This window comes from Lates calcarifer, linkage group LG23 (assembly GCF_001640805.2).
Source record: "Lates calcarifer isolate ASB-BC8 linkage group LG23, TLL_Latcal_v3, whole genome shotgun sequence".
Taxonomy (NCBI): Eukaryota; Metazoa; Chordata; class Actinopteri; family Centropomidae; genus Lates; species Lates calcarifer.
Window position 1 is genome coordinate 10,253,778 of NC_066855.1, and position 27,789 is coordinate 10,281,566.

A 27,789-nucleotide genomic window follows, 5' to 3' on the forward strand; every position below is an offset into this window, starting at 1 on the left:
GTGTGATCGTTAATGCGTTTTACTACTGCGTGTATTTGTCTCTTATTTGCTATATTATTGAATTTACTGTGAAATATAAGGTAGAGTACCTGTTGACATCACGCTAACGTCATTTCTCACCGGCCTCTCATTGGTTCTTATCACCTCATCGTTTCTCCCGCAGTGGCCATATTTGTTGATGTGTCATATCAAAGTGACTTGTTAGGGCTATCAGCTGGTTAGACGGCTAGCCCGAAGTTCACCCTTACTCCGATTGTCTCCGCGTTGAGCTACACCATGGGGTTTTCGCAATCGGTGGGTGAAAACACAGTCTTTTTCATGAAGCTTTGTTTGTCGTTTATGTTAGATGCTAGCGTTAGTAGCGCTACCTTAAGCTTGATCGGGCGGTACTTGTAGCTAGCTAACGCCTCCCTTATCATCGTTAGTTTAGCTAACGAAAGTAAGCAGCGGCTCCATACAATATGTCAGTTTGCAGTTTAGCTTTTAAGACCTTTGAAACACGTACTGTTACTTTGCTGTCTTGGCCTTGATGAGTTCGTTGTTTTGTAATAATAATGTGTTTTACTAATGCTTTGGCGTGGCTAACTAAACAGCTAGCGAGCTAAAGTCAGTATAGTGCTTAAATGAACCGAAATGTTAGTAAAACATCACCAAATACAAATGGCACAGTCACCCGCCCGATGCATGGAGACCTTAAGGCTGTGCTTTAATATGGATCGCTACTGTTACTGCGTTAAATACTTTTGACATCGTTATGGCATGACACCTGTCACAGGAGCATCATCACTGTAGCATGCATTATAGCTGTTGTGCTTTCACTGCTTAATAGGAGAAGCTGGATCATGTTGCTGTATGTAGCTATGTGCCAGTGTCACAATACGGTGATACTAAGCTAAAGGCTTCCAGGTGCTATTGTAGGACTTGAAATCTCGATCCTCATTTGTGTTGAGGGTGACCGCTGTAGTGAGTGCGGAGAAATGGTATTGAACGGGAGAGAGAGAGAGAGAGAGAGAGAGGGAGAGGGAGAGAGAGGTAGGACAAATGGTGCTGAGGGGGGTTTTGGATCAGGAAACACGGTGTGACAGAGGAAGGGGCCTCTGCCGCTACATATCGTCTGTCAAGACAATAGCTCAGAGAGGTGTATTAAAGTCTACAAGGCTTCCAGCTATTCTCAGTCATCTCAGAAGTTGATACCACGGCAAATACTGACAAAGCCAAGGGAATACTGAGACAGGACTTCTTTGTTTATTAACCTTTTCCATATTTACAGTGAGCACAACCATAGCAGCTGCTGAATCCTCTTGATATCCCTGAAATAAAGTGAACTAGAGAGTTGTCAAGATTATCCTATATAGGTTGTATTTATTATTCTCAAAAGTAAACATGAGATTGACTATGTGTTCTCCCATGTACCTTATGAAACGTTATGGTTTTCCATCTTGCTTCATATTGCTATAGAATACTAATATACTTCAAATTATAATATACTACCTTTTAGACTGACACTATTATCAGAGCCAACCGGGTGTGTTTTATCTGTACCTGTGATTGGCTCTGTAATAATCTTAAATACCTATCTTAGTTGTATGACGTTCTGCACTACACACCTACAAGTGGAACTACGTAACAGGTGTTGACAGGAACACACCTCCCAGTGTGTGTCTGTTGAGCGTGCCTTTAACTTATGTGTTCCTTTTAGTGACAGATAAACTTGCTAATCGCCAGAGAACTAGGAGAACAAGGAAATTTGAAGTTTATTGGCAGGATTGTCAGGGGTTTTCCTGGCTCAACACCAGGCCAAAATTGTCCGTAATGACCAGGAAGATACAATATGCACATAGTTCAAGGCTGCTTTGTTGGTAACATCCTGGACTTTTAGGTTGTTCACTGGAAAACTGTATGAACATGTATGAAAACCGAAAACAGTCTTTGCTCCCTTTGCTCAGTTTCCCTCTCTCCCCTCTGTGTCCACTTCTTCCTCTCTCTCTGACAGATTTAACCAAGGGAGGGACCATGGAACAGCCTGGTCCTGCTTCAGATACACACATGATGGAGGGATCAGAGGTTGAATCTGTGTCTGAAGGATCACCCCTTGTGAATCAGCTCCACAACAACACAGCCAACATAGAAAATGAGGACGAAATATCTCTCAATAGTGCAGATGAGGCAGAGACGTCCAGTCAAGCAAAAGATGAAGTATTGCTTGAAAGTAAATTGATCAAGAGTACTACAGTTGTTGAGACGGGCACAGAGACTGAGCTGGAAGCTCAAACGTGCAGTCAGGAACAGGTGGAGGGGAGTGAGATGGATGCTGATACTGGGTTGTTATAATAGTACAGTTTCCACAGAAGGCGGGATACCTTCATTTTCAAATGAGGCTGGTGAAGCATTGTTAGCCCCAGACGCCTCCTTAGATGATGTGGTAGAAAGCTCCCCTTCTGTTCTTGAAGGCACAATAGAAACCTTATTGACTTTTGATGAAGTGAAAGTTCTCGTGCCACCACTCCAAACCACAATGAGCAGCCATCAGTCTTGGTTACAAATTGTTCCACAGAGCCATTGCCTGCCAATGATAATGGTTCAGCTGAGAGCCCATCATCCTCTTCCGTCCAAAGCACTTCCAAAAGCTCCCCTACCGACTCCACAACCACCTCTGGGATCTCTAATGGCCCTTCGACCCCCAGTTCTGACACTGTCAGCTCCTCGCTTGCTTCCAGTCCGCAAACCAGTGCCAACACCTCAGCCCCCTCACATTCCTCATCGAGCCCATACGACACCGATTGTAGCCGCAAGCTTATTTCCCAGATCCAGCGCTCGCTGTCACAGGAGTCACTGCTGGATGAGCTAGAGTCAGAGCTTTTGGCCTGTCAGCTGCCTGAGGGTGAAAGTGGAGGCGAGAGAAAAGGGAGCCCACCCGTCAATGGTCTCCCCTCAGACCAGGAGGGCTGTATGGTGGTCTTTGAGAAGTGTGTGCAGTACAAATATGCACAACAGGAGAAAGCTATTCAGAGGTAACCTGCTATTTTGTAAGTATAACTTGACACACTGTGGTTTCAGTTATAGATGAATCAATGTTGCTGGTGTATCTGCTGCCCAGGGTAAATATGATGATATATTAGAACACCTTTCTCACAGAATTTTAAACTACTATTAGTTCAGTATTTCTGGGTCAGTTTAGCAAGAGATTAACCTACTTGCTAATTGCCATTGCTTTTCTTTTTTGTTCATCTTGTCTGCTTTTATGAAGCTGACACATGAGAGTAATTATAACATCAAGCAGTGTTTTTTATTAATGAAACTGGACTTTTCTGCAATAATCCACATATTTTCCTATCCTGGCCTTAATAACAGCTGTCTAGCTTGACCTGAATTGGTATAGTGTGCTTACAGTACGTGTGTGTGGTGCATTTGCGTTTATAGGTTGCTTGAAGAGAATAAGAGACACCAGGAGCTGATTCTCGGTATCTGTTCAGAGAAGGACAACATGAGGGAAGAACTGAAAAAGAGGGCAGAAACAGAAAAGCACCACATGGCCAGCATTAAAAAGGTTGGTCTCATTGTCTATTGTCTGTTCATGTTGAACATGATCATTTGGCACTGACTGTTTTGGAGGACATAAGTGACGTGGTCTGTATCTGTCCCTTTGTCCATAATAAGGGGTTTATTTATCATTACAGCCACGTGTCTCCTCAAGCTATTGTTAATAGATTTTTGAAAACAATAGAAACCTATTTACCTTATGTTTTTCATCAACAAGGAAGCGCTCCACTGCAACATTTTGTCTGACTTCCTGTCTGCGCTGCACATTGACTTGTGATTACATTACACCTGCTGTTTTTTAAATACTTATATTTTTTCAGTGTACATTTTAGTGTTAGGGTTTGTTTATAATGAGATGAAAGAAGAGACTTGTAACAACAAATTGCCACAGCCTTAAAAAATTGACATGAACACTGATTGCTTAATAGATTACTGGTTTAGTGTGAGATCAGTGACTGATTTTTTGCATGAATGATGGCGTTCCAAAATGTTTCTTAATACAATATTTCCTCATCCAAGATACAGTTAGTGCACATACAGCATTATTTTTTAAATTAGCTGAAAATACTATAACCATTGAATTATCCTGTTTTATACAGATGGCATTTTTTTTCCAAAAAGTTATATTTAAAGAAAAATTCTGGAGATCGGCCAACACTGACTGTAGCACAATTAGAGGATAAACCAGAGGACAAATGATATGCGGCAGCACCGGTCACAGTGACACTCCAATTCAATTAAATCTGAAGTCTAGCCCTGTATAGCTGGTAATTAAGGAAGTCAAACAAAGCAACCTTGTGGAGAGAAGAAAAGGACACAGAGTCCTGATTACTAGCATTCAACAGGCTATGTGTGCATCAAAGGCTGTATTCATTTGTGTGAATTCTCTGTTTTTAAAATGTCCTGTATTTTTTTGTTTGTGTGTGTCTCCCACCCTTTGATTTAAAAAGCTTACCATCTAGCTAGCACTCCAAAACACAAGTGCCTCTCTATTTATTGGGTCTGGTCTAGCAACGCTGTTGCCATAGAAAGAACAGTAATTGATTTCATGCTGTCTTGGTCACAGCATTTGTTTTAAGCGTTGTGCAAGCAAAGGGGTGTAGGAGGAATTTTTATGACATACACTCAATGTACGCTTGGAGCCGGGTTTTTTTTTTTTCCATCTTATGCTAATATCCACTCTGCAGAATATTTCAGAAAAAATGTTAAAGTAATACCTGTAGCATGAAACAATCAGATCAACACTGATCATATGTCAAACAAAAAGGTAAAAGATCTTTTATTTGTAATTATGTTAGGCGTATCTCACCAGAGACCCATTTCTTCTTTTACAATAAAAGTATCTGATTTTTAGGAATGGAACAAACTGCCTAAATTTATTTTGCCTCCAGCATTTCCTGTCATCCTGTGTAGCAGGATAGCCCAGGTGTGGCCCAGGCTTACATGTTACCTAACAGGTTGCTAACCCTGTGCACTCTCTGTCTCTGCAGTTGGAGGGCAGGGTGGAGGAGCTGCTGAAAGAACTGAAGGAGTCGCGGGATAAATTAGTTCACCAGGACCAGGCAGCTAAGGCTGCTCTCCAGCAGATGCAGAAGGAAATGGCCTACCGGCTAGAACAGGTATAACTGGGACCTGAATACTCTGAGACTCCTTGATAAGCTGGTCACACAGCATAGTTTTGCCCCAGTCTGACCCTTATTTGCATGTCTGGTCTTGTTCCATTTTAAGCTGCTGCAATACCTTTATTTTGCTGAACCAAGGCCAAGTTTGTCACTTACTCTACTCAACTCACAGTTATTACCAATTCCAAGGACAGTTCTCTTAGTTTTATAGACTACTGTAGAAATTTTTTTAGCAGTGCAGCCTAGCAACACTTTATTGTGGTCAGTGTTTACTGCTGACTGCTGCAGTATCTCCCTCTCTGTCATCACTATGCCTTGATGAATGACTACCACCTTACAAGAAATGTTGTATTTATCTCAAGACAAAAACTATTGCTAAAACTTAAATAGCTAAAATAAAGGTTCCTCTCAAGTGGCCAAAAGTACATAGTTTTTGCCACACACTGTATTCCACATATCTTTGAAAACGTTTGCACAAAGCTAAAAGCTGAACGGTCAAGGTCTTTGCTCACCAAACTCGTGTTATTGCAGATTTAATCACTTGTTAAGGGAATAGTGCAGGAAAGCACATTTTTCATCCAATAGTTTGCACACCTGGTTGAAACCATGTAGAGTACTTTTCTCTTGACAGTTTTGTCACACTTCACAATTTTTAATTTCACTGTTCAGTGAACAGTATGAGGTAGATTTTGCACCCAGTCGTCCCTTTCTAGACCATCCCATGTATCAGTCCTCCTGCGTAATAAGATGGTGACCAAGTCCTAATCAGGTGTTGCCCCAGAGGTTTGAAACATTTATTCATTTTATTTTATAGAAGCTCTGTGTCTCCTAACTGATACTTTTTCCCTTTTTTTAATGCCCTGGTTTTTATGTAATATACACATTGTGATGCCAGATGCACAGGATGTGCAATATCTATGTTCTTAAACACACAGATACACACACACAGCATCTATTAAACCGTCTGTACAGTTTTTTTTCCTCCTTCTCCTGCTCTCCCAAACACCAACTTATAAAAGTGAACTGTTGGGCAGGTTGGGCATTGGAACATAAAACTGTTAGCTGACAAACTGAGAGATGGCACATGAGCATCTCAGTGGGATGAGGAATGAACATGCAGGTGTGAGACTAGTGGGGAAAGCAATGAAAGAACCAGCAGACTGAGTGTGTTTGTATAGCAGGTGTTCCTGAGGTGCCCATGGGTCTTAGAGAATGCTGTGTGGATCAAGCGCATCAGAGAAAGATTGACTGACACTTGGACAGTGAAAGCACCATCTTTCTAAAAAAGAAAGTTTCATTGTAGAAAAAAGTGCCCATCAAATTCTGACATAATTTGTGTGTAGTTGTGTTAGCAGCAATACCTGCCATTGCCTGGGCAGCACTGTTTAAAGGAGGTAGAAAATAAAAGAAAATGTGAGGATTTGTTACTTGAATATCCTTTGCTTGTAGATCAGTTTGAACAATATATCACCCTATTTTCTGACATTTTATTGATAAAACAATGAATGAATCAAGAACACAAGGTGCAGATTAATTGATAAAGAAAAACCTGTTTATTATAGATAGCTTGTATAAAGCTGCCAAAATGGGATTGAGAAAGTCTGGGTGTATTACTGTATTTGTGCTAAATAATAAAATAATACCATATTATTGCAGTCAGTGAAATTAGGCAACAGAGAATTGGATTAGTAATATTGCTGCCAAGTGAAATGTCGGCATGTCAGCCCTGGTTGATGAGCTGACAGTCGACAGTCAAGTCAAGTAAGCAGTTATGTCTTCCATCTGCACTGCAGTGTGATCCAACTGTCCATGTTTCATCACTGATACACCAGTCCAGGTTGAGGTTGTCAGCAGGCTAAGCAGAATAGACCTTACATCATCTCCACAGCCACCGCTTTTTAGAGATTCCTAAGGGAAATATCACTTTATTCTCATCCTCTTATTGGATTCAGCTCTATAAGCAGCTCAGTGACTGAAGTGTGGTAAATGGCATAAACCTCACTCTCATGAAATGCACAAACATTTCAGGCGAACAAGAAGTGTGAAGAGGCACGCCAAGAGAAGGAGACCATGGTGATGAAGTATGTCCGGGGGGAGAAAGAGGCCCTCGACCTGAGACGGGATAAAGAGGGTTTGGAGAAGAGGCTGAGAGAGGCCACCAAGGAGGTAGACCGCCAGGCGCTCCGAGGAAACCAGCTGGCTCAGGAGAAAGGCCGGTTGCAGCAGCTGTATGACGCTAAGGTAAATACTGTGTGAGAGTTTTAAGTGCTTTATTATAGATTTGTTATTTTGAAAACCGCTTTTATCAGGACAGAAAGAGTCAGAAAGAGTGCTGCTCTATTTGCATTTTGCTTAAAAGTTAACTACTTAAGTAAAACATTTCTATAAAGACATCACACACTTGTGTTGATGTATCCATTTGAACGTACACCGATATGCTTTATGTGCTAAGTTGATTGAATTTAGCATAATGTGCCAGTAGAAACATAAACATACAAAGCTGTTCCACTCATTACTTTGAACTTTGTTTATAGTGTTTATACTTTATATCAGTTCGCCAAAGGTGTAGTGAACAGTGTGTGTGGTGCATACAGATTTATCTCAGCAGCATATTGGATGTCCCACTTGGAACGTGTATGTGTTGTATAAATATTATTGAATTAGCTGGGGAAAAGCATCAAGACAGATTATTGAATAAGTATCTCAGCTCTGCCAAAAGTCTGTTTGCTGTCCTGTATTGTTCCTGCTTCACCCATCTCTCCTGTCTTCTCAGGAGGGCGAGGTTGGCAGGTTGACTCGAGAGGTGGAAAAGCTGAAGGAGGAGATCAACTCACATCTTATCAAAGTCAAATGGGCCCAGAACAAACTCAAGAGTGAGGCAGATGCACACAAGGTAACGTAACTGTGTTAAGTTTGTATTTATTTTGTGTTAAATCTCTTACTTTTCAAGTAATCATGTTGAGATCAAGTGTACGTTTTCAACAGAATTGCAGTTAAACAACATTTAACCATTAACAACCCAAATGTACAAATGTATAGAGGAAATACTTTATGAATAAACATTTCTTGTTTTTGGTCTACTGCTGTAAAACTTTCAAAAACACACCGAAGAGAGCACAGCATTTGGTTTTGATGCTATTGAACACGAACACGTGAACATGCTGCATTCAAATTTTAATCAAATGATAGCCTGAATGCAAATGGATAAATTTACACATTTACATGGTTAATAAAGTTGACTACATAAAGTTGTTGCAGCTCCAGCCGAACAGTGCAACATATCAGTTTGTTTGTAACAACATAATTAATTTTCTGGTTAATGTTGATTTTCTTCATTAACCATTGCCTGTTGTTTGTCAAACATGTGCCTTCCAGGATACAAATGACATCCCCTTCAGTCATTTTTATCTGCAGCCATCCCCATAAAGAAACATGATTAGATGGGTCTTTTGATTGAGGGGTGAAATGAAATGGGGTGAAAACGGTACAGTAATGATCCTGCAAAGAAATCATCATTAACACTGTAGCTATTTTTGAAAATGTCTATTTTAAAATAATGGTTTTATTTTTAACTGCCCTGAAGCAAATGCACAACTATAAACAGCAGGAGAAAACGGCAAAAACCCAGTAGTTGCCCAAGGCCGCAGGAGCTGAGCCTAATGTTTCTCTTTGAGGCTGTTTGTTTAGTTGATGTGTGTTGTAAGTCACTCTGTGTGTACATGTGTGTGTATATACATCTCCAAAAAAAAAGAAGACACAATGAATTGTTGTAGCTTTATACAGTACAAGCTTTGCTTTGTTTGTCTGTGTCTGTTTAGGAAACTAAAGACAGGCTGAGAGAGACCACATCCAAACTGGCCCAGGCCAAAGAAGAGACTGAACAGATCCGCAAGAACTGCCAGGACATGATCCGAACATACCAGGTCTGTGATATTTATCACATAGATGCATTTGTTTGCTCATGACCAAGGATGTAAGCAAAAGTAAACAAAAGAGATGTGTGTCCCAGAAAGCATTCTGCATGTCAGGGTTTGTGTCAGTTGAAGGGCTGCAGTCAGCTAACCTACTGCCACATGATCAACCAACTGGTCAAAGAAGAACATTAATCAAATTTGATTGGTCAGTGACACATGAGATGAGATAATTTAGCTTTAGAGATAGTTTAGCTTCACTGTATGGTATATTCTGACATACACAGACTGGACTGACACTGTGTGTGTGTGTGTGTGTGAGATTTTTTCTTTGTAGAATAAGAGAAGATGCAATTCAGAGAGCAAATCTGACTTTAGAACATGATTGATTCTGCTTTAGGAGAATGGCAGTTTTCATTTGTACCTAATGATGGTAGTAAAGAGCTGCCCAAGTTTTCTCTCTGGTGGGAAGCGTAGTTGAGCTACAGTGTCTTCAGAGCATACACAAACGACTTTGCTAGCATTTAACTGAGCAGGACATCAAAAGAAAACGGCATGACAAGAAGCATATAACAAAGTCTCATAATATGTTTTTTGTATATTCACTATATTTAAAAAGGAAAGTATACTGTAATTCACACCTTAAAGGTAATAAGACCAGAAAAGGTTAAACCTATTACCCCCACATGGTAATTGTCCTTAGTTATGTCTATGTCTTCCAGGAAATCTCTTTCTTCCAAGCTAGCCTTCTACATATTTCTCCCCATCACCCTGGTTTATATCTTTTTATATCTATATATCTTTCTTTTTTTTTTACCCCTCTGTGTCCCAGGAATCAGAAGAACTCAAGTCCAATGAGCTGGATGCTAAACTAAGGGAGACCAAAGGAGAGCTGGAGAAACACAAGCAAGAACAAACAGACCAGTTAGAGGTGACAACCACTGTGCACACATACAAACGCTTTCTCACACATGTATACGCATGCATTCAGTCATTCACTATCTCATGCAAGCTTCAGGCTACCCACTTTTCATCATGTCCACAGTGTGAAGCTAGGCAACGATACGGTAAACATTAGTAGCTTCTATACTCTGTGCTTGCCAGCTGACACACTTTTCTATGAATTTTGTTTCTATTTGTTTCTCTGAAACAATCCCCCAGAATATAAAAGAAACAGTAATACAGCTTTGCAACAAATTCAACATTAAATATATATTCTGTTCCGCCAGGCCATCATTCAGTCTTTTATTGATGGCCCTAATGCCAGCTCTTCTAGTAAAAATGTTTATTTTCAGCTGTTTTCATCAGTTTGAGAGGTGTAATTGGCTTAACTGGGGATGAGTAACCAACTGGCACATAGGCTCTGCAGGCAGACACGCATGCACACAGGCACAGACATGGACTCACTCCAAACACAATGGCCTGTTTTTCTCTCTGCCCCATTCTGAGGGGAATCTCACTTTTAAAAATAAATGGCCTAGAAATAATCAATATGAAGCTGTGCATTTTAACAACAGCCCAGAAGACATCACCCATTTCTTGCCATCATTCCACAGTCTCCTTCAGGAGTAGTCTTCTCCAGGGTGTTTAAAAGTCCTTAAAATGTCTTAATAGCTCAATTCAATTTAAATATCAGGATATAAAAAATAATTATACTGGTGAATGCATTTTAGCTGAAAAGTTTTATTTAACCCTATTTACTTTTCATATTTGGCTGAAATTGTGTTACAAGATATTGTTTTCAAAGAAACGTTTCCAATAGCAACACATTGTATATTGCTGGCACATCACTGATTTTTTGTGCATATTATTTTTAGGGGTTTTGCCACATACTAGGACCTCAGTTTTGGTACATTGCTACCCTGCTGATGAATAAATTGGTCTGAGCCTTTGTTGACTTAAATATGCGTGTTGTGCTCAAGTGAGGTTGCAGCTCAGTCATAAATAATGCAAACAAACAGCTGAGTTTCCATTACTGCGTGGCTGATAACATTAAAATGGGATGGGAAGGGATGAATTGAGGAAATAGATGGTAAATTTGCCGGCATCTCCTTTACTGGCATGTTGTCTTGGATACCACAGGCTACTAATAGCTTCTTGGAAAAGTTGACTAGCTCTAGTGCCATTAATGGCCTTGTTTAAAAAGATGAGACGAAACATTATTAAGCTTTGCTTTCGCATGCCTAATGAGTGCAGGAGCAAAATAACTTTAATGAATGCAACACTTGGATTGCCAGGAAATGCATCTGTAGTGAAATGATGCTACTGTAGAAGATATTTCTTTCTCTTTTTTTTTTTTCAGAAGGAAATGTGTTCCATTAAGTGTGACAGAGGTTTAAGCTGATGTGTAAAACCACTTAAATGAATTGGTAATGTGTATTAAATCTTTGTAATCACAATCAGAATTGGCAGAGAAGAAACCTTTTTAGTGTTAGGTATCCTTTTACAATCAGGATTCAGAGGTTTAGAGACAGAAATGTCCTATAAGAACAGGCTCAAAGTAAAATGCATAATAGTCGATACATCTCTAATGTAGAACTTGATGCATACGGCAGGTACACCGAGTGAAGGCCAAGGAGCTGGAAGACCTGAAGAGGAGTTACAAGGAGGGCATGGATGAGCTCAACACGCTACGCACCAAGGTTTGTCGTACAGATCAGTGCTTCAACGTCAGTGTGTGTGCATATGATATCAGCAGATCTCCAGCTCAACAAGTGGGTGTTGTTGTGTAGTTGAAGTGTTTAGAGGATGAGCGTCCACGCTGGGAGGACGAGCTGAACAAGTACAGGGAGATCATCAACCGGCAGAAAGCTGAGATCGGCCGCCAGAGAGAAAAGCTGGAAGAGATCACGGCGCTCCAGGAGCAGCATCAACGGTACGCGCACACTCTCACACTGATCACACAGGAACAGTATTTAAGTAAAAGCTCAAGCATGAACACACATAGCAGAGAGTGCTGCATGTCCAACATCTGAAGGAAAAGGGCTATAAATTTGCAGAATTACACTATTAACAGAGGCTGTGTATTGTTCTTAGGTGTTGCCCTATCACAACCTCATTATTCGGTGCTCCTCAGATGAGATGGTTATCAGTTAGCAACAAACTTACTGACACAGATTTTTGTGCCATATTTTCTGCTGTAATAAGTGACAGTTGTAATTTCCCTTTAAACTGTTTGCTGCAGTACAGCTTTGGCTTGCTGTAAATGTAAGCGTTCATTGGAGCTAAGAATAAAGTATTCATTGGAACTACGAATAAAACTCAGACCAGATGCCTATGAGACATTTGTTTAGCATTTTTATTATTGATTATGCTTGTAATGAGTTTCAGCATCTCGTGGTTTCCACAGCTGTGAACTGTAGCCTCCAGGACTCATTCTGGAGGGTGGCAGGCCAGAAATATGTCAGGCAGTAGTCCAGCTAACAAGCATAACACTTGCTAACACTGCTCTGACACTTTTATATTGTTGTTGCTCTGTGTTTGTAACAGAGGACTTAAAGCAAATATTAATAGCCTTAATTATGATGGAAAGTCCCAGTAGCCCCAGTCTGCTTTGGGAAAGGGAGTAAGGAATTGGATGTTGTCCTTCCAAATTTCAAAATTGGCTGCTCAAACAATTAAAAAATACATATGTGTCATTACTATCACCTAAGCACTAACAAAATATAATTTACTGAGATGAACACACTTTAATAAGCATTTTACCCTGACAAACACATCCATCCATGCATGTTGTGGCTTAAATTTCAACTTTCAATTTTTACTTGTGCATCTGTATCACCTTTCAGACAAAACTGGTTTTGATGGAACTGTGCAGACTGTAATGTAGTTCTTGTCCCTTTTTTATTTTTTTTTCCCAAGTACCTTATCAGAGCGTTTAAAGATAGGCCAGGGATAGATATAGCACACAGGGCAGAAAGGGACTCAGGTCCCTCTGTGGGTTTGTGGCTCTGTTGGCCATGTGCAGATGACTTGATAGAGAAACTTTTCCACTTTTTGAAATCTTGCTCTGTGTGTGTGCCAGAGTGGCATAAGTAGGTGGCGCCAACCCAAATTGATTTATGCAAAAGCTTCTCCACTGTTTTTCTGGCTATAATTTTGAGCAGCAGGAAGTTTTTTTTTCCCACCAATCACACCAACATTTTTAGTTGTTGGCAAGAAAAAAATATTTGGTGCCATCACTTCTTTGGTCCATAAACCTTATCCTAACACATTATGTATGGCTCATTTTTCATTTTTTGTAAATCCACTTCAAATGTTTAACACACAGGGAAGTTCATAGTGAAAGCCTCATTTAATGTGAGTTGCTGTCATTTTTTTATCTCACAGTGACGAACAGGAGATCACGTCTCTCCGTGAGGAAGTGGACGGCATGACAAACCAGATGGCTGACCTCCAACGTGATGTACAAGGCAGCAGGGAGCGCGAGGCAGAGTTACTGGGCTTCACTGAAAAGTTGAGCAGCAAGAACGCCCAGCTCCAGTCAGAGAGCAACGCACTGCAGTCTCAGCTGGACCAGCTCACCGCCACCTTCACAGAGCTCCAAGGCAAGCTGGAGGAGACCAACAGGCTACTAGATGACAAGGTGGGGAAACTGAGTTTGCACAGAGTGATACATGACTGACACTAACCTGGTTTTAACAGATGAATACAATTCACTGAAATCCCACATACCACTCTGTCATGGCTGACGCTGCATGATTAATCCCATTTCTTTCTCATCTACGTTAATCACGCAGTCACGTCAGCTGAAACAGGAGGAAGGTGCTGAGGCAGCAGGAAGTGCAGGGCTTGCAGGAGGAGAGGACAGCACTGCAGACAGAGGTGACCCAACTAAAAACCAGAGTTGAAGAGCTGAGAGATGAGCTGGTGACTCAGAAAAGGAAACAAGCTGCCAACATCAAGGACCTGACGAAACAACTAACGCAAGGTCAGGAAACCACATACTTCTACTACTACTCCATCATGGTTCAGAGTCATGTAGTTTAGGCACAAGGTGGCTCAGTCTAGTAACACAATTATGATGGGATGTCACAGACATCCGTTAAGGGGGGCTGGAGCCTATCCCAGCTGACATTGGGCAAGAGGCGGGGTAAACACTGTGCGGATCACCAGCAACAACCATTCATGCAGGCATAGGGAGAACATGTAAACTCCACACAGAAACTCCCCAGGCTCAAACCGGGGCTCGAACCCATGACCTTCTTGCTGTGACGCGACAGTGCACCACCGTGCCGCCCTCTATCAAAGGGATGCAGAAATTCAGAGCATTCATGTATCTGTTCATATATTCATATTTCTAAAACCACATCAGACCATGACACAATTCAAAATGATACATTAATGAAAAAATCATACACCATTATCTACTGTCACTTTACTGTGATCTTAATTCAGTTTATTGTCGTGTGTGTCTCTCTTTGCCTTCACGTAAAGGTCACACCATCACAAAAACAGGCCGACATAGGCTGTGTACAATACACACATACATGTATGCATTACATACACAATAGACAGTACATATATACACAGTATACAGTACATAGTGACAACAGTGTGTGCCAGCTGTTCAGCAACCCAACTGCCTGAGGAAAGAAAGTCTTACTGAGATGGGTGATGTGTGATTTGATGTTCCACTAACAATGTTTTAGATAGAAGGCACGAGAACAGAGCATGAGCGGGATGGCTGATGTCCTAAATGATATTTTGGATTTTTCTCATACAGTGAGTGGTATAGATGTTATGAAGCTGTGGTAATTTTATAGGATGGCTCGGTTAGGAGACTGTCTGTACTCATGATTGAATATCAGGTCACACATGCAGATTAAGAGGGGAAAGTGGCAGGGTGTTTAGAAACAAGGGAGTATACGGATAGGTGCGCAGTATAGAAAGCTAATGCTCCTCTTATGCCAGGATTATACTTAGTAGAGTGAGCCTTTTCCCCTCACTTTGTTCTCTGGACACACTATTATTACTAGTATTTTGTATGCACAAGATTTTCGCTTTTAGTTGGCATGTGAGACGGAGTGGATATTTTCCTCAGGAAAGCCTGTGATCATTTATCAGTGCTGCTCTTACTCTTTATGACTGCAGTGCAGCCTATTTCAATTCTTTGTTTATACACGGAAGATTTGCTGAGCGTGCACCCTTCTTCAAAAGCAACCTGCATCACATTTATTCAGGTAGACACCTTCACAGAGGGGAAACTCAGTTCAGTCAAGCGGTGATGCTTAGCTTCGGCTTTCACTGTGTCTTTGTGTGGGTCTCTGCCTCTGATAATTAGTTAGAAAACTTGAATATGCACAGTTCATTTTTGCTTGACTCTAGAACATTGTCAAAGTCATTAATCCCACTTAGTATTGTCTGTTATTTTGCTCAATCAAGGCTTGTGTTGAGATGAGTTGCTGACAAATCAGTAATTTACTCAACAGAAAATTCATCTTCTGTTATATATTGTTAAAGTCATTTATCAAGTAAAGATATTTCCCCATGACAGCTTCTTAAATGAAAAGTTTTGCTTGCTTGTCTATATTTTATGGAGTTAAACTAAATATATGGGGTTTTTGGTTAGACAAGGAAGAAGTACTTTTTTGCAAACAATTTGCTTTAACAGTTGATACTTTTCTTCGTCTATAGCCCGCAAGAGACTGGAGCAGGTCGAGAATGGAGGCTGCGACAGGGATGCCAGCAGTATGGGCAGTCGCTCTAGTTCCTCAGGTACTACTCCTGGATTTGGTTAGTATTTAATGTGCACGGTAGCAATATCTTAAGGGTTTTGTTTTTCAGTATTTGGCACATAAAATATTTTTGTTTCTTTTGCTCTGGTGGGATAAATGTCCCTGTAAAGAAGGTACTCTTTACTCATATAATTCATGACAACCAAGGGAAAAGTCAACATAATGAATATTTATTCTTTTGTTTATGGAAAATTCACACATAGTTCACAGCTAGTTGTTACAAGACCTAAAATAAACAGTTTTCTAACTTAATCTCTATTTCCGTCCCGTGCATTTCCCAGGCTCCTTGAATGCACGTCACGGTGGGAGCAGTGGCGTTGAAGAGCGGTCGCCAGAGAGCCAGTCGGGTCCTTCAGTGGTGGTCGTTGACAGCTTCCCAGAGGTCGACAAGGCTGTGCTAGTGGAGCGCATTGTCCGTCTGCAAAAGGCCCTGGCACGCAAGCAGGAAAAAATTGAGTTCATGGAGGATCACATCAAGCAACTGGTGGAAGAGATTCGCAAAAAGACCAAGTGAGTGGCACAGACAGGGAGCAGAGAGAAAGAGATGGCAGGAACCTGTTGATTTCTTTATTTGTTTTTTTACTACAATTTACATTCAAGACTTTTTTTTTAAGTAGCAGTTTGACTATAGAACACAGTGTTCAGATTTCACTGGTGCAGTGGATGGTAGTGTATTGTGCTACAGACCCTACAGCAGTTTTAATGTAACAGCGGTGTAGTAATAATGCAGTTTTACTAAAAGTTGTCAAAACATCAGCACCGATACAGAAGAACAAGCCACAACCAGCAGCCACCAAACAATACAACAGGGGTCAGGAAAATATAAAAAGCTGCTCACTAATGAGAGAATGCTCCGAGGCAGACACAGGATGTTACAACTGGCACTCAAACATCCTGTGGATGCTTGTACAGCCACAAATTGTGTGACCTCTTTTAAAGAAAAGAAGCAGCACCTCATGATAATGTCAGTCACTCCAGTTTATCACAGGAGTGAGAGCAGTTTCCTGCAGGTGTGTGAGAGTCTTAAAACACATAACAACTTAATGCAAAGTGTATATTTTCTTGGTTTGATGTTAAACACAGCTCTTGGCACTTGCCAGATAAAAGATTATATTATATTATATTTCAGCGCATGTTTAGGCACACTATACCTCAGTCCTCAATGTACACAGGACATCACCTGACGTTGACAGACAGTATATACTTATACATACAGATTATGGCCCCCTACCACCTCCTCTGTCTCTGTGACAGACTTACACTCAGAGCTATTTATAGTCGGGGGGGGGGGCATTGCCTCAGTATGGATCCTTAATGATCATCCATCTATATTCATGGCCCCCACCTAAACTGGAGAGACAATGTGAAGGACATTTGGACTATCTTATTCACATCAGCACGTCATGTATAGTTTGGCCTTCAGGAGGATTGTGAACCTATGTCAGGATAAAATGGGAAGTGGAGTTTTCTGCGTAATATAATCTCATAGAGCCAAAGGGATGTAAGACACGGACCGATTACTCTCGAATGAACAAAATCTTGTTCATCGATCAGTAAAGATCACTCCATTCGTTCATTAAGTTTTGCTGCCAGGTGACGTTGACAATGCTCAAAGATATCCAACCATCCCACTTGATTCTACTTGGGTCATCTCTTTTCTTTCCCTCTTCTCATTTGTTTCCCAGCTATACACTTTGGACTGAATCCATTAGCTTCAACCTACATTCAAGAGTTAAAATTGAGGACGAATCCCACGGTTGCTAAGGCTAAATTTAGCTCTGTAAAATCTCAAATCTCAGCTAAGCGGGGGGGTGTTACACTACCCAGAATGTGGATGTGAGATGTGAATTTGTCCTTTTTGCCTTTCTGTCCCTGTCCCTCCAGGACAGCCTGGTGAACACTGGTGAGCTAACTGTAAGCCTGAAGCAGGTGATGAATAAAGAGACAGAGATATGGAAGCAGAAGCTTAGTGGATTTCTGACAAAGGACAATTAGTGGAGGAAAGTCATCAGGCTAATTTCTAATTCACGTTAGCACATCCATACCACTTCCATGTATGATGGCAGTGTTTTGCATCTTTTAGCTCACTGACTACTAACGATTTATCCATTTACTACTCATGTACATGTATACCCTCTATCTTAATTAGAATTACACAGTAAGTATATAGAGTTGCAAATTGTGAGGAGCTGGTTCCAGAAGTCCCAGAGTCTTGGTGCTTCAGACTTTGTCACGCTAACCGTCCATACAGTGCTTACCATTGATGGAAGCTAAAGAATATGTGTAGGAAACTAATAACACAATTTGCAGCATAATTCAATTAACATTTGATCAATTTCAGATTAATTTGGCAACAGTGACACTGTATTTTGTTTTGAACTACTGCATCGAACCATTTTGAATCGGCTGCAGCTGTCCTTCGCACCTCTGATTGGCCTGCTCTCCATAGCAACAGCAGCTGAGACTCGGGGGTATTGCAGTATATAGAGCTGTTTAGAGCAAACTTATGGAACTTAAGTTGAAATATTTTATACTATATATACACATTATTCAGGAGACTCACTTCTAGTTTCTATGTTGAGTGACGCTGAGGATATCATTCAAAGAAAAAATTTTAAATGTATATTCTCAATGGGGAAAAAAACGTTGAGCTCCTTCCAGTTTGTAATTTTATTGCTTCATAATTAGTTTTACTTTTTTTTTTTCTCTTATCATGCAGCTATTCATTTCCATTCACTGCAATTTGTCAGAATTCACCAGACTTGCCAGGAAACCATCACAGTGAACATCATGTCACCTTTTTGTATACCATGTTTTCAGAGTGGCATGTTCATGTGAACAAGTTGAACATGGGTCATTGGCTGCAGTGTTCATACAGTATGTGTGATTTGTAGTAAATGAGCTAAAAAATATATAGAAATAGCAGCATCATCCTTCAAGGGCAATGATGTCTGTCCTTCAGCTCCCCACACCTGGTTATTATGACCATTAAGTCTAAATGGTCCATTCATGTGACTTGAATAAAAATGATGGTGATACTGACAAGATGAGAACAAAGCAGAACAGGACCCTCTTCAGGAGGTGCAAATGGCTATTTATCTGGAGAGCATCCCATTCATTCTGTTAAGGTTGTAATCAGTGGTAACTGCAAATCAAAGTGCTAAAAAATCTACAGAGGATCCACACCTGCTGAATGTGTTAAAATATGTTACAGTGGATCCTTTCAAGGTTATGAGGGATTTCTGTCCCACTGTAACACACCTTTATGCTTTTCATTATGGCTGGTATGTTAACCAGTGCCTGTGATGCTTTGTAAGTGGTATGTAGATATACTAGATTACATTATATTATATATGTAAATTATTAAGATATGGGCATAAGTATCATTTATTTGACATTTATTGAGTGTGTACAGTTGTACATGTTGCAACAAAATGCCTTTAAATTCATGATTGTAGCCTGTACAGTTCTGAATACATTTAAGATAAAGCATGGCTTTGATAATTGAAAAGTTTTCACAGCGCAGGCATACCTTTTTTGTCCCTCTGTATCCTCTCTTTCTGTCTTGCCTCTTCTTGGGCGAAAGGTTTAAGAACCGGGCTTTGTAGTATGGTCCAACAAAACATATCTGATAGTTGCACTGTACCCAGAATTGCCACCTTCACCTCATGCATGCTTGACTTGCTGCCCTCATTGCTTATACTCTGTCAGCTGGGAAAAAAACAGGACATGTTACTCACAAATTCAAAAATAAGTCATTGTCTTGCTCACTTCCCCACACCTCCGCCGACTTGTGCATGCCATCCAGCACACCATGTGGCCACATCTTTAATTTCTGTCACTTTTTTGTTTTTACTAAACACTGTCGTGATGGAACTGGGGTCCAAATATGGACCCTTGCAAGTCTAGTCAGAGGTAAGTCTCATTTTATGTCTGTGCAAGCCCAGGTGTTTGGGTGTGTGTGTTTGTGGATGGGGACAATTTATGATGGGTGCTTCTTTGTAGTGCTTACATAGCTTTTTTTTTTTTTTTGCACCATAGACTTATTTGCTTTGTGAGTTTAGAGCACACTCATTGCACCACACAGTTTTAGGATTATTTAGCGCATACAGTCTGTGTTGACTTCTGTGAAAGACTCATAATACCAAGACAGAAAACACATTAATCATTGGATTATGAAAGATAAAGGCATGTGCTTTTTGTCCTTATACATAGTGCAAGAGCCAACACTGAGCAACTTAAAATGCATGTTAAAAATGATTTCGGATTTTATCCTCCCTTTGCATTTTAAGGAGTGTCCCATGTTCCTGTATGCTCAGTTCTATGCGTAATACAATTTATCTATTTTGATATTGGCCATTTTACATATGAAATGTCTTTAACAGAAGTCACAGGCATGATTTTGACTCTTCCAAGACATCTCTCACAACTTGTTCACCTGAATAAACAGGAATAGAATAGTTTAACAGTAGGCTCTCTTTAGTCACTTAGTCCTTAACTTACTTCACTTAGACCACCTTAACTCAATGTAATTGTCTAGATTGTCACCATAAAGTTAGACATGTCACAGCCCAGAATATTGCGTATTTGCACAGAGCCATTCTAGTTGCCCCACACGAAGAAACAAGGCCATCACAGCACAGACCGAGGATATCCTCCCAGGCTGTAGCACACAAACAGAATTTCCATTGAATTTCATTTGTGGTATTTACGAATTATTTTAAAACCTGTTCTACATTATTCATAGCTAGAATGTGATCTGTGGTAGTAGCTGCAGCAGTAGTAATAGTTGTGGTGGTTGTAGTAGAAATTTAAGTATTCACCTCCAGTTATAAGAATCTTCGAGCTTTACAAGTCAGGCAGTCATCAGACTCTGTTTAGAATTACTGATTTTAACTGAATGGAAATCTTGCTGCAGAATCTCATTTAACGGTCACGAATGTCCCTTTGCTCAAAGCACATCCTGCAGTTACCAAGCTTAAAAAAAATCACCCTCAGACACACCCTGAATATAAAACTAAACAATGCCAATATGAGGCTCAATGTCGTTGGCGTTTCAGGTTAGTGCTTTAGGTGAAAGGTGCAGGTGTAAAATATTGATTACTCACCCATCTCGACCTTTTCTGTAGGACGTTACACAACCCTCTTTGCCTGCCCACACACTCCCAAGTCTTGAGAGAAAATTAAGAATAAAGATGCATTTACAGAAGCTTTCAAGTTCAAATTGTCCACATGTTTCTTTTATGTTTGACAGCTGGACTGTAGCCCCAGCATCCTCACTCCTATGGCAGTAGACATGCACAGGAAAAAATGAATTCGTTTCAAACACCAATTTCCTTAATCATCCCCTCTTTGCTTTTAATAGTGCTTTGTATTATCTTCCTTTGTCTTTGGCTGCATACTAAGAAAAAGATAATGATGTAGGAGGCAGTAATGAATTTGAATCACAATGACAGCTCTGTTTTCCACTACATAGTAACAGCCTTGTCAGTGCTCTCCTGGCTGCAATGGGAAAATTAGACAACAGGAAGTTTAGAAGTATTAAGCTAATGAATTATCTTCCCTCCCTCCCTCTGACGCAAACATAGCCTAACCTCAACACAATATTTTTATCATGAAAATGTGTTATATAACAGGAAGATTTGTCTCACTTTCACATACACATACAACAGGCACGCGGTTGATTAATTGAATCCTGGCAGTCCCAGTCTAATGTCATTCCCTTTTCCTCCTTGACTGGCACAATAATAATCTTTCTATCTATGACTGGGTGTATCCTGCACACACGAGTTCAATAAGCCATCCCACTGGAATTACTATTCCAGTAACGTCCGCTGCTTCCGCCGCTGGAAACTGTTGGAACTTATTGCTCTGTAGGAGCTCTCCATGGTCCCACCTGTAAATCCTACTTTCTCAATTTTATTTGCTCAACAGTCTCCGGGTCCGACGCCGCACGCTCACCCCCTTTTCTCCCTCTTGTGTGCAGCACGCCGTCCGACTCATCTCCTTCCCCTTTTCTTCCCCACAGAATTATCCAGAGCTATGTGCTGAGAGAGGAGACAGGGGCCCTCTCGTCAGAGGCGTCCGACATTAACAAGGCCCACCTGAGCCGGCGGGGAGGCATCATGGCTTCGCTTTACACCTCCCACCCGGCAGACAGCGGGCTGACCCTGGATCTGTCGCTGGAGATCAACAGGAAGCTGCAGGCTGTGTTGGAGGACACACTGCTGAAGAACATCACTCTGAAGGTAAGTTCTGAATGCAGGAAAACTGATTCACATGCATTAATGATACTGATGATGTGTGCAGTTCCCCACAACGCATCTTAATTTGCAGTGAATGCATAATTGTTAAAGCTTTGATGACCCGAGTGGATAATTAATTGGTTGTGTCAATGTCACGCTCCACCTTTGGAGCCACGCAGCCCGATGTGACTCGACTATCAAAGTGTGCAGGCACTGCCATTTAAAAAAAAAAAAAAAAAAAAAAAGTTCAGTCAAATCCAAATACAGACAGCGTTAGTGTGAGGTCACATGCTTATGCTTACATAATAATAATGACTGTTTTTTTTTTAATACTGGAAACTCAGCTCACTTCTTTTAAGTCTTCACACCTACAGCAGCCTAGGGAACACAGGATCCCTGGATGCCTCTACCTTAGCACTTTTGCACAGACTGTGAACTATCCATGCAGAATACTGATGAAGAGCCTCCTTTAGTTCTTAGGCCCCGCATGGTGATCATGCTCAGGTATCAAAGCCAACATACAGCGGTGCGCCTTCACGCAGAAGCAGTTGCTAATCTTCCTCTCAAAGACATTTTTGTTAGAAAACAAATTTTCATACTCGATGTGCAGATTGCCACGCAGAGAGATCCTCTATTTGACTTTCAGCCAAAAATATGTGTTTTCATCTTAACAGCTTTACATTAACAACAACAGTACCAGGACAGTAGTACAATAGCACACTGACAATATGACAGTGTAGGTGTGGATGAAAGAGTTTAAGCAGGGTACAGGGAGTGTCAGACCATCCTCAACCTCTTGCTGAGTGAAGCTGTCTGACATTTGGGTCGTATCTTCAAAACCTTAAAAGCCAGCCACAGTGTGTATCACATTGTCTGTATGTTACTTTTTGTTTCATCTGACAGGCTGACGGTCCTGTCAGGACAGTGCAGTCCTCAGGTTTTCTATCAACTATCTCTGTTTCTGGAGAGATGACGTGTTTGGAATTCATGGTTTAATTCAGAACTTGCATTATTGATGCTGCGGCTAAGTAAGGAAATGGTGCCCCGACTGTAACTGAGACGTGTTTTCCCTCCTTACTAGTTGATGATCTGAAATAGTGGATTGAAGGCTGTATTCACAGTGTCCATCTTCAACCATACTGTGTGTATGTGAGCTTTGCCCAGCTTCTGCACCTGAGGGTCTTTAGATAATTTAATTGAATTAGGATTTCAGCTCAGCCAATTTTTCTGATGTGTTAGTGTTAAATGAATGAATCTGTTCCACTTCTCAGCTCTGAGTTTACAACAGCAGCATGTCTCGAGAGGTGATTTGACCAAATGGTACACTGTACCCACAAGAAAATGTAGTGCCAGGACAGCAGCAGCTTATTTTCAGTCAATGAAATGAGAACATTTCCCAGATTTACCTTGTTAAAAGTTTACATTATCACCCAGCTGTAGTCTGTATACATTAATACAATGTTCCATTTGTTTCACATTGTCCTTAATATTTATGTAGGTATTTTTGAATTTGGTTTACTTTTAGACAGAATAACATTATCATCAGTTGTTGAGGGAAATATCTGGCTAATTATCTGCTAAGTGCTCCACTGTTTATACTGTATAGGTGCTACATTTTGTAAATATGCAACCCTAACCCTAATCATTGTCAAATACAGTGGGCGAAAACACACCATAAGGATAATACCAAGTGAAAAATGAAAATATTTATTAAAACTTCTAAAGTGCTGGCATAAATACTTCAGCTTAAGGAACACTTGAAATGTTTCTCCATTACAGCCTCCTTGATGTTTTTTTTTCTCTATGTGCTCTTTCGGGATGGTTGACAGGCACATTGGATTTTCATATTTTGCTAATAAGCAGCTTCCTATAGTTTCTGTAGAGACCCTATGTGAAAACCTAAACAAGACAATGTAGTTGATTGTGGGTGTATTTTCTGGCAGAGACTTTTCTTTCTGTGGATGAAAGATGATTGGCAGTAAGCATCAAGACATGATACAAAAGCTTTCAACATGGACACAATGAAATGATGATAAAACAAAGCACTCAGACAAAGCCAAATTAAGGCTTCACATTTACTGATGGATTATCTCGATTTGGCAGTTTTCAAGTCTGTGATGACTTTTTTCCATACTGATGGCAGCGAGTAGACTACATTTAACAACAGTATTATTCTTAAATGCTCATAGTATTAATCGAATTGGTTTTTTGTCTATGAAGCTTTCTTGCTCTTACAAGAACATTTCCCTGCAGCCACAGCACATCAGTCCCTCTTATGTTAATTCTAACTTAAATGTGGTATTTGAATCTGAAAGTCTTGACTCTCTTTGACAGGAGAATCTGCAGACACTTGGGGCCGAGATCGAGAGACTCCTAAAACAGCAGAGAGATCCCGAGGACGGAGTACGGAGGAAGTGACGCGACCACATCACGGAACAAGAACTACAGGAGGAAATCTCTAACACACCGCTTTTGAAGGGGACAGCAAAAATTTGAGAAACACTCACACACACACACACACTCATTCTCCCAACATATGAAGGAGCAAATTGAATGTTGTAAGAGCCAGTAGCACCTCAGGTTGCTTTTTAGGAGGACTGGCTGAAGCCCCCCCCCCCGAGCCTCACCAAGAGAAAATTCTTCGGGCTAGTTTCTTCAAGCTTGAAACATTGACTGCCTTGTAAATGACTGAAGATGCCATAATTATGAATGTATAGCAAAGTCTAGCCGGGAAACAGTTGCAAAACAACAAACGCTTGCCAATGACTTCATTCATTCATTCAAAAAAAAGGAAATAAGTCTCCTGGTGCATTTCTTTCTCACAGCGAATCACAGCCCTGTCCACTGCACCCGTACAGTAAGTAAACTGAGATGAGATGATCATCGCCCAGCATGCGCTCTCTACTTGTCTCCATCTGCCAGTAAGCCAAATGTATAACTGCACAGCACTCCATATGTGAAGCAAAAACAGAAAAACAGATTATCCTCGGCTTGTAGGGGGAACCTTGCATGCCACCGCTATTTCATCATCTTTTGCTCTGCGCAGCACTTATGGCCGAGCTGGTGAGGCAAGGTGCCTCTCATCAGCAGACCCACTCATCTGTTTTACACCGGTGCTAGACTCAAGGAAGCAGACTGTATCTTTGCAATGTTTCATGCAGCCAACAGCACTATGCCGTCAGCGTGGAGGAGCACTACTCCTGAGCACAGTGGACTTTGAAGAAAATCTATGACAAATATAAATATCATGCTAAGGTTGAAATGTAGAGCTGGTCTTGAGTTTGGCCATTTTGAATATGATTTTATTTATTTTCTTTCTTTTTTTTTTTTGCTTAAAATTGAATTTTTATTTCCATATGTCTGACTGGTTATCAGTTTTTATTTGTTATTATCACCTCAGATCGTTTTATTTTAGAATTTTGGCTCTTAATTTGAAATAATGAATATCTTCAACACCCCCACCCCCCTTCATTGTGATCTGGTCTAATGGTGCAGGCGTCATCAGCACCAGCTGGCAACGGCTCCTCTTAATCAGACAAGAGAATCTAAAGTTTATGTTTCAGCTTCCCCAGTGGTTTGTTAGCATCATTAGCATTCCTCATTTCAAACTGTGGCCACAGAGATGCTAGGGGATGATGAAACTGTCTTTGCAACATGTGCACGATATGATCTGGTGGTCTAAAAAAGACTAAAATGTTAAGGTATTCCCGTCACTCTACTCTTTTTACTTTTCTTTGTAATGTCACTGCGTCCGTTGAAGTAAATCAAGTGTAGAAGAATTGGATGGAGCACAGGAGATCTGTAGCTGTAGCTCAGGAAAGCTTAATGGAATCCACAGAAATATAACCTGGGACAAAGTGCAATGCTGTTCCTTTCATTGATTTTTTTTTTTTAATTATTATTTTTGATTATTTTTTTTATCTTTTATTTTTTTGTTCTGAATGTGTCTGTGCGCCAGTATACTGTTTGGATGTCTCTTTTTATGCTTGTGTGTGTACAACATGCAACCGTGCTGATGTTTGAATATTGAAGTGTCCAAACTCTGTGTCTATGTGTATGTGTGTGTGTGTGTGTGTGGGCGCGCCTTTGTAACCTCTCAAGCTTTTGCATTTGCACCTCGTGTACATGCTTCAGCTGTCGAGGTTTATAGGCTTTTACCAGATTGCCCATGGAGTTCATTTCTTCCGGAGGGGGACACACACATTTGCATTTAGAACCATTGTCTGTCAGCCACACGAACACACTGCTGCAGCTCAACACCTCTCAGCTATACACAATAATGCTTCTGTCTCTCTTTCACAGCCATTTAGTCTATTGAACAAACGCACACACACATGCACTCTAAAACACACAGGATACGAAGGGTATAAACCAGGCACCTGGCTCCATCTGAAAATACTAAACTTTCCTTGGTCCTCATTTGATCTTATTGCAGAAGCTGTCACAAAAGATAACCCCCCCCCCAATCAGAGGCAGGCTTTTATGGGCCATGAATGCTTACAGGCCGAACCCCCCCACACCCTGAGGCAGTGTTGAAATGGCCCACTATGTGAATAGAGATGAAAGTTTCCAGGATTGAGGTCACGGAGTTCTTAAAGCCTCCCCGGTGCTGCAGTGGGCGCTCAGTGTTTGATGTACTTCTACTTTTATTTCATCCAAGCTGATTTCTCAGTATGTAAACGTACAGACAGCAAACCTTGAGATAACATCTTGATTCTCCTTGATACTGAAACTTGGTAACCTTTTAAACTCTTCCAGCATAGGTTCAATAAGGTTGCAACTTGATCACATCACATTTAGGTTTCTTTTTTCTATCAAGCCATTTGATTATTTCAAAATAAACTCATTTGGATGCATGTGAAACAATGTGACAATGAGCTGCTTTCTGCTGAGTAGACGAAAATCATTTTGTGGCCTGCTTCTGGTGCAGAAGTAAAGTACAACCAATGCAAAACACCTGGCATGGGATTTCCTAATTAATTCCCCATAATTCCCTGAGGCATGCTAATACGCTTCTTCTGATTTGGTCACCCATAAAAATCACACCAATCCAGAGATTTTCCACATTTCCACGGCCCTGAAGCAAAGCCATGCTGCAGCATTGTGTGGATGAATGAATAGAACCTCATGTTTCACTATATGGATATGAAGAAATGGTGTCAAAATGTGCGAGTGTTGAAATGTGACATTAAATGAGAAGATTGTCATTTTTCTGTTTCCTGCTGTGCAATGAAACCCCCCACCCCCTTTTGCTCTGTTTTGTGGAATATTCAAACTGTGATTATAATATACATTTGTAGATATGTCATTCTGTAAAATTATGATGAGATGTTTTTAAAAACAAAACACTGATTCTGAATTATGTTTGTATATATGGTGTTTCCAGGGAATAAAAGGAGATGAGTCTTAACTTTCTCTTGAATGTTCTGCTGTTGTCTTGTCTAGTGAGTTTTTTTTTTTTTTTGTTTTGTTTTTTTGCAACAAAGATAAGGTTGATGCTAACATCTGTTTGCCCTGGTTTCTGTTACAGTGGAATGAAGTGGAATTCAGGTAATAGGGCAATTCTGCACAGAGATAACCTCTAACACAGTGACTCTTGCAGCTATAGGTCCCACTTTTAAACAAAAAAAAAAAAAAAAAAAGCAGCCGTGTCAGCCGTGCTGGAGGTCATGCACATCACTGTGCCGCTGTCACTCAAACCAGAGCAGCCTTTCAGATGATTTAAAACCCCAAC

The 27,789-nt window shown here is 40.6% G+C and overlaps 1 protein-coding gene across 1 annotated transcript; it reads left to right on the forward strand.

Annotated features, from left to right (window-relative positions):
• Positions 1-146: 146 nt before the first annotated feature.
• On the forward strand, positions 147-27,465 carry ccdc186 (coiled-coil domain-containing protein 186). Its single transcript, XM_018698715.2, is given in 19 exon segments — positions 147-294; positions 1,994-2,319; positions 2,321-2,483; positions 2,486-3,011; positions 3,421-3,547; positions 5,031-5,159; positions 7,191-7,403; positions 7,936-8,055; positions 8,981-9,085; positions 9,906-10,004; positions 11,629-11,715; positions 11,806-11,948; positions 13,403-13,658; positions 13,813-13,836; positions 13,838-14,003; positions 15,710-15,808; positions 16,092-16,320; positions 21,839-22,058; positions 24,390-27,465. Coding segments are annotated over 18 exon segments (3,096 nt in total). The 5' UTR covers positions 147-294; positions 1,994-2,013; the 3' UTR covers positions 24,474-27,465.
• The last annotated feature ends 324 nt before the right edge of the window (positions 27,466-27,789 follow it).